This window comes from Symphalangus syndactylus, chromosome 13 (genome assembly GCF_028878055.3).
Source record: "Symphalangus syndactylus isolate Jambi chromosome 13, NHGRI_mSymSyn1-v2.1_pri, whole genome shotgun sequence".
Lineage (NCBI taxonomy): Eukaryota > Metazoa > Chordata > Mammalia > Primates > Hylobatidae > Symphalangus > Symphalangus syndactylus.
Genome location: NC_072435.2, coordinates 73,549,457 through 73,562,048, shown reverse-complemented (window position 1 = coordinate 73,562,048; position 12,592 = coordinate 73,549,457). Strand labels below are relative to the sequence as shown.

The following is a 12,592-nucleotide window of genomic DNA, read 5'->3' as shown; positions in this document are numbered from 1 at the left end:
AAAACAATTCCATATTTACACAGAAGTAGTGACTTAGAAAGCGATGGTACATTTTTAAAAATAAAGGTAAAATTTTCTATTACCTTCAACTTTCAAATTTCTTATCACAAATATTATTTTTGCAGTGGATTGTGGGCTCCGTGACCACAGGGTAATTTTTTAAATCTTTGTATTTTAAGATCTGCTAATGCCTATACTTAATAGCAGGTGTTTAAATATGTTTGTAAACAAAAATATTTTATTATAGACTATAGTCATGTATCAAACTTTGTTAATGAATGTGATGCATTAATTTAGAGGAAATAGAAACACATTCACAAATTGGTGTGTGGTTTTGTGATAGTCAGGCCTGTCTATAAAACTGCTGCCTCACTCCAAATATATCTTTTAAGATCATATGTTAAAAATATATATTACATAAATATTTTAAGGGCCTCTAAAAGTGAATTTCAATGTGATTTCCAATATAAATTTATACACCATACAATTACCTTAATAACCCACGGAAAGACACATAATCAGTCCAACTGACTGTTTTTTCCATGTAATGTCAATAGTCAGTGTGATAAGAATCACTTTGTGTTCATTAAATTTAATGCTGAGTTTTAATATTACAGAAATACAATCTAACTATCCTGTATACATTCAATCCCTTATAACCAGTGGTTTTTGTTAGTTTTAAAACCTAGCAAATTATTTTTTAATATTTCTTGACCAATGTAGATATTAGCTGTTATTTTTCACCTTAAGCACCACCCCTTCCACATTTCTGAGCAAAGGAATTCCAATTTTTCAGTTTCTGTAGATATATTCAGCTACCTGTTGCCTAAGATAAAAGGAATCCTTTCAGCAAGTTTCACTTCGGTGACTTGTGCTGTGTGAAAGTAAGGATTAAGGATTTTTAAATCCCTTCTGGACCTATTTACGACATGAAGATTTAGAACATAAGCTGCTTTATTATAGCTCTAAGATAAGCTTTAAATATGCAGTAATTTTCCATGCATCACATAAATCACTCCCCCACATGGAAAGTTTCTAAATTCTTGAAAGAAGTAGCCCCTACAGAACTACTTTGTCCTTCAATTTAGGCATATCTCACTTTATATAATTGTTTTCCTAACATTTAAATTGAAATTCATTTAAAAATTACTTTATTCTTCTTTTAAAAATTCAAATAAACCCCTTTTATGTGCAAGACATCATCGTGGGCATCTTGATGTCTTTCAAAAGGGTGAAAAAACAAGCTCTACTATTGTACATCAGGAAAGACATACCTTAAACAAAAGCCCCATAGTATAATGTAATTTTAAGAAGGGAAGTATTGCTTCTTCCAGAAACATATCACAGGGGATTTCATTCAGTGTAGGGGTCAAGGAAGCATATTTAGTTTCACTGCTGCTGCAGTGTCTCAAAAAGTTTTTAGTTTTTATGCTGATCAAACAAGGTAGAATATTCTAAATGGAATGAACACAATTCATTAAGAACTTATGAAGAATTGAAAAAAAATTCAGGATAGCTGAAATATGGAATATGCAATGCAATAACAGAACAAGAAGTCTATATGTGCATCATCTGGCACATAATTGGTTATGAATAAATATTTGTTGAATAAATGAAGCTGGTGAAGAGAGATGATGTCATGTGGAGGAGTCTGTATTCCATTCTAAAGGCAATGGGATACCTGTAGATGTGTTTCTCAATGACTATTCTGGCTTCAGCGTGAAGACTGGTGTTAAAGCAGGATAAGATTAAGAAGAGGAAGGCTATTTAGGGGTTTGTGGTCATGGTTCAGGAGAGAGGTGATGGATCGCGAGAGTAAAATCACAGAAAAGTTAACAGATCCAAGAGATATTTAAGGAGTGGGATCAACAGATCTTGGTAATTTATTCAATGAGGAGAGGAGGAGTTATGAAGAATACTTAGATTTCTGGCTAAATGGAAGGATGGTGGTGCTATCTACTGAGGCAAAGAGCACTGAAGGAGCAGCAGGTCTGAGACAGAAGACAAGTGCAAGTTTGGAGACGTTAGGTTGAAGATGCAAAACAGACATCCAAAGATATCCACGTGGAGTTCTCTCTTGGTAGCTGTATATACAGAGTCTGGCCTGGAGACCTAGATTTGACAGTTATTAGCTATTAGCACATTAATAAAAATTACAGCTAGATTATGAGATGATTTTCTATATATTTTTAAATAGGATGCATAGAATCATAATGGAAGAGAGCTTAGGATATCAACAATTAACAAATGGATACAGAAGAGTGAATTTACAAAAGAAATATTGAAAAAATATTTCAAAGGAGCAGAAGAAAAACCAAGAACGTATGATGTCATGAACATTAGAAAAACTGAATGTTTCACATAGGAAGAAATGAATATCAGCATCAAATGCTGTTTCCATGTCTTTCTAATACAATAAGAATTTTAAATATTTTACTGAATTTAGTGTCATATAAGTTTCTACTGATCCTGGAGAGCATTGTTTTGGTGGAGTGGAGGGAAAAGGAGCTACACTCCAGTGGTCTAAAGATGGCTGGTGGCTGAAGACATTGAAAGATTTCATAAAATTTGTCTCAGAATTCTTCTGGAAATGAAAAGAGAGATAATAAGGCATTCATGTTTTAGGACAGGATTTTTTAAGCTGGGAAAGAGTTGAGCTCATTGAATGCCATTGAAAAGTGTCGGGAAATGAGTAAATAGAACCAATGTAAAGGAAAAAAATGACACGATATTAATAATGAACATTTCTTCAGTGGTGAACCCAGGGATGGGGCAGTGGCAGAAATATTTTCATTGTTTAGAATTGCTTAAGCATAGGAATAATTTAAAACAGACCTACCTTTCACCCGTTGTTTTTATTGTTTTAAAATTATCTACAGGAAATGAACCTTTTTATGGCCTCCATCCAGGAAAAGTTGTTCCCAATGCCCACTGCTTGCTATATCATCATATTGACTATTTCATTTTTAAATACAGATCTAGATTATCATACTCATTAATGAGTTTGTTTTGCCTGAAGTCAGATATGCATGTATTAACCAACCACTCCATCTCCATCTCCACTGAATCAAGTAGAGAGATGTGTACACAACTATAGAACCAAATTTCTTAAGATCAGTTTAAAAATTACTTGATAATGAAAGTCACCGTTCTAAAATTCTAGGATTCTGACCACATTAATACCAACGTATTCATTATAAAAGGCAGTGACACTGAGTAAATGCAGTTTTACTGTAATTGATAAATAAAATAGATGCCTATTATATTGGGTGGAAATGAAATGATTTCTAAATATACCTTTGGGAGGATGGTCTGGACCATTCAGCGCTCCCTGAATAGCCGCCTGGGCAGCAGAATTCTGAGCCTTCAGCATTTCAATGGTTTCTCTTAGTTCTATAAGTTCAGATTCCTGTGAAATAAACAGAGTTTGGAAGCTTTAGTAACCAGAAAGAAAAATAAAATCTCCTTGCTCATAGTTGAATTAAAAAGGTTTGATTTTATGTAGTAACAACTTCCTGGAAGATTTGGATGCTTAGCTGAACTTGTCAAGTTGTACCTAATAACTTCTTTCTTAGCTAAAGTAAAGGAGGTGGTTTTTGTTTGTTTGTTTGTTTGTTTTTCTTAGTTATTGTCTTATAAAAGAGATATGAATAGTCTTTATTCCTTTCAAAGGGTGGCACCCAGAACTCACCAGTACAAAGTAAAGCAGAATATCACACCACTCATTTCAGATAACACACTTACTAATATTACCTATGATTACATTAGATATTTAGATATCACTATTGCACCGTTGCATTGTATTGTATTTATTGCCAACTGCAAACCTGAAGTTTTGTCAAATGAATGATTTCAGATTTTGTTTGAAGTATTTTGTGCCTGCAAAATTGATTATTTGTATTTAAGTGTAAAACGTGGAACTTACCCCTAATTCCTATTAAATGTCATCTTATTAAATTCTGATGCCATATCAAAGTCATGTTACATTCTGATCCTTTTTCATTCAGTAAAACTCCTAATGTGGAGACCTAGTCTCACCAAGCCAAAGCAACACAGGGATAAAGTAAATAAAAATATATGTATTATATAATTTTTAAATAATAGTTAAATTACAAACAAAGCACCTTACAGATCAAATTTTAATAAAGCATATATTTTCTTTTTGAATTTACAGCAATTTTAAGATATGTCCCAATAAAAATATTTGCACAAATTTGAACTTTCATAGTTATTTAAGTGAATTATTTTATCAGAAATAACTCATTTTTGGAAGATAAAATAACTCAAAACAAGATAAAAAGAAAAAGAACTGAGTATTGTTTCAGTATAGACCATATTTCCATTAGAAGCTCAGTGACAAGGAGTATCTTTCTTGATGGTAATATGATCCTAAAAATCAGATCTTTGTCAGCCTCTTAGAGGGAGAATTCCTTGGTAATGTATTTGTCATTCTTCATTGCCTTTAGCATCTTTGGCAGAAAGCCAAAGAATTGGGCCTCGGTTCTTCATTCTCTGGTAAATAATTTCTCTTTACTCAATGCCTCCCAGAATATATATTTTAAAAAGATCAACAACAGCAGCCTTTGCAGAAAATTGTTTCATACATGGGAATATCTGGTGAGTATTCTAACCTTAGACACTTAAAAAAAAAAGACAGATGATGCTAATTGAAGTGATATCCAAGTTTGAAATAGATACCTGGCACCTCATATATCTATTTTCATTGGATACCTGACATCTTCCTGATAGAAAACAGTCACATTTAAAACAAACAACCAGATCTTCTTATGCACTTTTAGTAGCTTATGAGTGGAAGAATCTCTCATAATGAAAAATCAACAGTAACCTCCTAAATTTATAGATGGGTCTTCAAATACTTGACTGCAATTCATTTCGACTATATTTATTATAAAACAAGAATATAATATTTGTGGGAAATTTCCAGTGTCATGACAAAAGTCAGACCCAATGCATCATAATGACTCAGTCTCTCCAATTTTTATATTCTGTCCACTGCCAAATTAGCAACAGATTTTACCAAAACTTAATATATTTTCCATTTAAAAATATCCCCCAAGAAATAAAATATTTACTGAAAATTCAATCTGCTCCTACTGGAAATTTATTCAAAAAGAAATAAATGGTACATAGTGGAATCATGGAATGTAAATATTAATTATACAACATAAATACTAGAATGCATATTAAATTCTAATTAAAATCAGATTTTTATCCTTAAATTTAAGATCAATTATGCTTGTACTATGGATTAAAGTCTGTTAAAACATTTGCCTGTGGCTTTAAAGGAAAAAATTGGAAATGAGACTTCATGCCAACAGTGTCAAACAATTAAGCTTAGCTTTGAGTTAGCTGACTTATTTCAGTGTCAAAATGTTCAGCTGTTCAAGAGAAATCTCTTATAAAACCTGTTTTCAAAAAGATAAAATGTAGAACGTTCAGGCAATGTTGCTTTTTCAGAATATCATGTTTAATATGAAACAGAAAAATGATCACTTTCTAATATTAATTATCTTTTAAAAAGCAATAGATATTAGCAGGTTAGTTGTTACTCAATGTGGCACAATATATGTAAAAGGAAGAATAACTAGTTAAGAAAAATATATGCTATATAACTTGAGAGAATCATATCTATGAAAAAAATTAGTTCAACCAAATTCATACTGTTATTTCTTTAAAACTTTATGAGTATAAGCAAACACCTATAAAATATTCCATAGTCTTTGATTAAAAAGATAGCCAAATTCTACATTGATTGACATAATCTGTTCAAACTTGCACTAGTTATCTTTCCATATTTGCAAAATTCCTTCCTTCTCTCTCATTTCAGTTAATGAGATCTGCTCTCACCTTGCACTCAAGCCACACCCATCTCTTTTCTCTGAGCTTTCCATATAATTTTTCCCTTTATTTAAATATCCTTCCTCACTGTTAAAAGCCATGGTAAAATGTCTCCACACTTGTGAAACCTGTTTTCCTGTCAGAAAAAAAATGAAAATGTCCGTCGAGACTATTTAATGTAGTTTGTTTAGTTGTTGATGAATATATTTTTTCACTTGATTTATGATCTCCATAAATATTGGGATGATTTTGTTGAAATGGTCTGGTCTGTGTTAAACAGATGTGTCTCCCCTTGAAAGAATAACATAAAACTTTATTGCATATGTCTTTTATTTTTTTTGCAGGAGGGTATCTGATCACCTAGTGAGTGGGGTACCATATAAAAAACATCAAAAACTGTATTATTTATTACAACCAGGAAGTCTTATTTTGGCTAAATCAGTGGAATCACCTCCTTTGGAGGAGAACACAGTCAGGTTTTCCTTTCTCTCTTTCCCAATAGTATTATAGAGATAAACATAAAGAATTTTAAAATAAAAACTAAACTGATACATACAAATTTTTCAATAGTTTATTTCTAGTTTTCATTTTTCTTCTTCATAATTATGGTTAGTTCACATTTATTTTTTAAGGTATATTTTCTCAGGTTTCTATAATGCATAGAAATTGTAATGTGGCCTTCAGATGCAACTAATAATTTTTATTTTATTTTTGTCCATAGTGGGGAGTTTGGATGAGGTATATGATTAGAAATGAATTCCCGACATCGCTAACTATAAAATCATTAGACATTTAAAAAATATTTTCATACAATTTCTTCATGTTGAAGGGAAACATAGAAGACACTCAAGTTTTGAGAATCCTTAATAATCACTCAGAAAAAAACTGAAAAAATGTATGTGCCATCAAGATACGGATTTAAAGTCTACTCTTCCAATTCAGTCATTTCCAGTTTCTTATTCTCATTAAATACTAAAGAGAAGATTGAGGCTGGGATAATTGTGCAAAGGATTTTAGGAATAAGACAATCAGATCATATTTTGTTACTTCACACTTTTCAAAAATGATAGATATTTTAAAACCTGAGAACCAAACTAAGATTTCATTTTCCTCCAATGAGCTATTCAAGATAATGATGCCCCCAACACCTGCTGAGCTTGTAAAGTTCTAGTTTTCCATGAAAGTTTCTCATGTTAAAGAAGCTGAATGGAGTCAATGTCTCTTTTCACAGTTTTATGCATGTATCTGAGGCTAAACAATTCATTCAGGTCAGGCTTGAAATTCTTCCAAATAAAATGATCAAATTTTCTGTCAGAATACTAGCCTTTCCTGGTGGTCTTTCCAACCCAGTTTCTTAACTATACCCAATCTCTTTCCAAATTTCTCACTAATAAAGACTTTGTTGAGAATCCCAAAGCTTGGGACAATCTCATCAAGTGTCATCAACTAACTTGACCTTCTAGGCAAGCCTGTTTAAATTTTCCACCACATCTGCTTTTTAGGTCCTCACGTTGGCACTAAGTTAATCTCACACTTCCCAGCTCCAGTTTCCTTAAGTTAATCTCACACTTCCCAGCTCTAGTTTCCTTAAGTTAATCTCACACTTCCCAGCCCTAGTTTCCTTAAACAGGTCCTCCCTTCCCCACTTCACCATGCATCTGAAGTCTTGCTAATTGTTCTACTGAAATAACCTGGCCATCCCTATTGCGTCTAGTTTCAAATAAATTACATTGACCAAATACCAGTAGTGTAAGTAATTTGAAAATTTTAAATTCACATTATTCTATGCCCTAAAGATTAAGGGATGCATCATTTGACTCCAGCAATATATATTTTTAAAAACACTTCTAGATGACAGATATCATAATGTAAATTAGGGAGAGTTAATGTAAAAATCATATTCAACTAAATTTTTAGTTGCAGCATTATCTATTTTCAAATATTTGGTTTCAAATTCCCTCATTTTGAAGGTTTCAATTCCCATTTTATAGTCACCCCAAAAAAAGTTTCAGAGAGTTAACAAATGAGCAAACTACTAGGCTTTATGATTAGCATAGGAGTCAATATCTGAGCTTCCACTCATACAAGGGGATATTTCTCTGCCCTGCTCTGACCTTCTAACAAGAAAAACCTATCACACCTTAACCTATGTTCTAATTGCCTTGGCATGACAGCTACAGGGAACTAATTTGAAAGTCTTTTAAATTTTAAATTCTGAAATATTTAGCTGTGAATATAGCTTTAGTAAATTTGAACACAAGGATTTAGAAGTAGTTCTGTAAAAATGTTACTTATAAAAATATAGTTTGCTGGATTCCTGGAAGTTGAGCCTTTCTCAACTGGCATTCTGTGAGAAAATTAAGCCCTGCACAATGATTTGAGTAGCAATTTCCTTGATTCTGACAAGAGTGGTACATAGCTAGTACCATTCTAGATGGTGAGAAAAGAAGTTATTTCAGCACATATAATGGATGCCTCAGGGCATTAGGTTTAATTTTTTTCATATAATCCTGGTGAAGAAGTGCTGGTGAAGAGACAACGATCTGAAATCAGGATAAAATTCTTGATCAAACTACGCCAATATCATAGTCTACTGAGTCCTAGGTTAGGTACACGGTAATGCCTAGAGATAATTTCACTCCCCAGCAAGCATATTAACAATTCTCTTAATTTTTACCTACTTACAGACTTACTATTATATAACATGTCTTCTTTTAGCAGCTATTGCGAATACTGTTTAACTTTCAGAAAATGCTGCCAGATTGATCACTAACTTTTTTTTTTTTTTGTAATTTTGATTTTTTTGAGACGGAGTCTTTCTCTGTCACCCAGGCTGGAGGGCAGTGGCGTGATCTCAGCTCAATGCAACCTTCACCTCCAGGGTTCAAGCAATTCTCCTGCTTCTGCAGATGTTTCCTTTGAGAATGCACATGAAATTGTACTGAATATAATAGCATGATAATTTTCTGCCTTCTGAGTTATTCATACATGTCTTTTCTTTCTTACTAGGCTATAAGTATATAAAACCAGTGTTCTGCCACACAAATTTGGCAAGAGATTCAGTGTTATTTGGCATCTGGAAATAGGAAAAGTGTTAGGAGTGAATCCCTCTCTATTCAAGGGAGTTATTTTGGTCTATAAATCAAACAACAATTCTGATGTAGTTTCAGGCTATTAATGCCATGTGATTGCTGAAAATCACACTGTGAAGCCCAAATACTAGAATCTGAGTCTTAATTTAGTTTATCCATTTTTAAAGTATGTAATCAAGAACATGTAACCACCTTGGCCTTTGTTACTTCGTGTTTTAGCTTCCAACCCAGCTTCTCAGTATCCTCATTCTCAGCTTTACTTTTTTCGGTAGTGCTTATCATCACCTGAAATCCTATATGTTTTAATTATATATTATATATATGTATTTTATATATACATATATTTGTGTATATATATATGTATATATATATATTTTATGTATATGTATTTTTTTTCGAGACAGAGTCTTGCTCTGTCGCCCAGGCTGGAATGCAGTGGCATGATCTTGGCTCACTGCAACCTCCACCTCCCAGGTGCAAGTGATTCTCCTGCCTCAACCTCCTGAATAGCTGGGACTACAGGTGCCCACCACCACGCCTGGCTAATTTTTGTTTCTAGTAGAGATGGGGTTTCACTATGTTGGCCAGGCTGGTCTTGAACTCCTGATCTCAGGGAATCCACCTGCCTCGGCCTTTCAAAGTGCTAGGATTACACGTGTGAGTCACCACACCTGGCCTGTTTTAATTATATTTTTATTATCATCTGTGACCTCCTAAAATATAAACTCCATGATAAAGAGATACATATATGTGATATATATGAGAAATATCAACTCCATGTGGAATATTACATATATGTACAATATGCTTTTAGAGTTCTGGTAGATATGTATGTCTATAGATATAGACCTATATCTATCATTCTATATCTATATTGTCTGTACTGTTTTGTCATTAGAAGAGCACAAATTCAATATAAACTTCATGAATGACTAAATAGACAAATGAACCTTATAACTTGGGGAAGGGAGTTTAAGAATCTCTGCTCTATACTTCACAAGCCTTTTCTCAGGATTGTTGAATCACCAGAGAGCAATATACCCTTTTATCTCAGCTCCCTAAAGAAATGCCTTTAGTGAAATATGATTAAATGTTATGCCCTTAGCTTTTAGAGAAATGTCTATTTGAACAGTGATTTTGTCTTTTGTTATTCCATGACCCCAATTTAAAAACCTTGGCAATAAATTCGTCCTTGAATTTAGTGCCAAAGAGTTTGTCTCTTCAGTCTAAATTATGCTCTTCTGGCCAGAAAATGAGAATAAAACACACCTAACGATCTCCCTTTGTACCATAGCTTCCTTGAAATTCAATTCAGTTCAGTGCCTTGCAGTAGTAATTATCTAGGCTGAGGTATATTGTTATATACATTATTCTACTGGTTTTAATTAGATTCTGTCCTTGAATTATACCATTTCATATTGCAAATAATTTTATAGGCTTTTAAATATCACTTTGAGAATAGGCAAGTTATAATCTCAAATTAATAAACTAGTTAACCATGATTGTTGTGTGTATACAGTTTGCAATTCAAAAAAAAGTGATTTTATTTTCAGTTAAAAAAGTGATAAGGACAATATGAGACATTCTGATATCTTCTGAGAAAATTTTATAATTTTGGCAATGTTATTTTAAGGATAATGTAGACACATTATAAAATCTCTTATGTTATAGAAATTATTTTTAAATATTCGGGCTTTAATCATAGGCATTATAAGTTAACATACCTCTACATTTTTTTTGCAGTTTCTATGAGAAAATTCACTTACAGATATAACAGGGTTCAAGAAAATATTGGGTGGAGGACAAAATTCTATTAATTTTGGCTTATTAAAGATATTGAGACTTAAATTCTAACACTTGTTTCCAGCAATATGCTTGGTATATGCCCAGTGAGGAATTTGGTGTTATCTTATAATTTTCAAGGGGAAAAGAGAAATGTAAAGGAAGGTAATATTTTTTGGTAGCCCCTAGCATGTGACATGATAACAGTATCTGACTTACTCCTCATGGTGATCCTACAAGGTGGTTATTATAATCTCCACTTCTAAGAAGGTGAATTTGAGGTTCAAGAAAGGTTAGATAAACTTGCTCAAGATTACCCAGCTTTTAACAGACATAGCCAGAATTCTCATTCAAGAATACTGGGGCCCAGTGTTTTTATTCTTTCCCATCAGCTGCTCTAAAAAGCCTTCTAATTCTATTTGCTGGGTTCTTATATTACACAGTGAAGTGACAAGCTGCAGCAAAAAAGAAAGAGAGGGAGACAGAAAAAAGAAGGAAGGAAGGGTGTAAAGGAGGAGAAAGGAAGGATGGAAAAGAGACAGGAAGGAAGGAAAGAAAAGGAAAAAGGAAGAAAAGGAAGGAAGGGAGGGAGGGAGGAAGGAAGGGAAAATTTATGTTTCAAAAGGAGTTTGTTAGCTGTGCTAGAACAGATTTTCCAGGAATGGATAATATTCTCTCTCACAGGCAGGGTATATGGAGAATATGAGAGAGAATACAATGTGCTAGTAATACTTGGCAATTATAAGAATTTTCGATTTTCTCTTTTGATTTCATTGAACTATTCATTCTGTGTTTTAAAAATAAACTTTTGTAAAGTGACAAAATTTGGTAATACATACTACTTTTGTAAAGCTAATCACATACCTTACAGAATCTAAAGACAGAACTGAAGCCATTCCTATGGATAGAGGAACACATTCCTGAAAATACCCAAAACTTTTGATATAATGGGTCTTTTTGAGAATTAGATGATCATTTATGCACATTTACAGTTTTCATACACACACACACACACACACACACACTCCATACAATTCTAGAGGCTTCACCTATTTCTGATACCCATCCACGGAAGTTAAGGCCACTGGACTAACAGCAGAGAAGTAAGTTAACTGCTCATCACAGGAAAGGTGACCAGGCTTTCTATGCAGTATGGACCTTTTTAATACTTTTGTCTTTGTGAACTAAATTCTCCGTTCCTTTCTTTTTGGTATACCCTCTTTCATACCATAAAATCCTTTAGGTTCATTTTAAACATTTTGATATAACAAATGACTTTTCTTCAAAAGTAATATCCCTAGATGGCAACTAGTTGTTATTTCAAAATTACACAGGATTGGCCTTTGTTTCATAGCTGCTGTAACCTGAAGTCCCTTACTTGGCAGAGTCCTAACACCTGTCCCAGGCATCCTTCCTGTGTGTCTTAGCCCACAGACATGTTCTGTAGCTATGCCTACAGCCATGTTCTATAGCATAGCCTACAGCCATGCTCTGTAGCTGGATTTAGTGACCACGTATTTGTGAAAGTTCTTAACAAAGTGTGATTCTTGTCAACTGCATAACAATTTGCTCCCAGAATATTCTCTTATGTGACTGTTTCTCTTTCTTAACATTCAGTATTCTTTTACTAGTTCCATCCAGAAGTAAATTAATAGACTGCCTAGAAAGGATTTTGTGTGCCTTCGTGTGTTCCAATATGGAGTAAACTGATAAAATTTTTAAATTAAAATCTGAAAAGAAAGGTATTATCATTGTTTTAATTTAGTATAGAATTGAACGTTATTTTATCACTATTATTCTTTTTTTTTTTTTTTTTCTGTCTCCCAGGCTGGAGTGCAGTGGTGTGATCTTGGCTCACT

The 12,592-nt window shown here is 33.2% G+C and overlaps 1 protein-coding gene across 9 annotated transcripts in view; it reads right to left on the bottom strand.

The window, feature by feature from the left end:
- The window catches only part of NAV3 (neuron navigator 3), a 908,101-nt gene that overhangs the window by 40,905 nt on the left and 854,604 nt on the right, over window positions 1–12,592 (bottom strand). For all 9 annotated transcript variants that reach the window (XM_055236272.2, XM_055236270.2, XM_055236266.2 and 6 more), the window contains one exon: window positions 3,298–3,409. In XM_055236272.2, coding sequence (XP_055092247.1) covers window positions 3,298–3,409 — 112 coding nt within the window. The remainder of the gene's footprint in view (window positions 1–3,297; window positions 3,410–12,592) is intronic.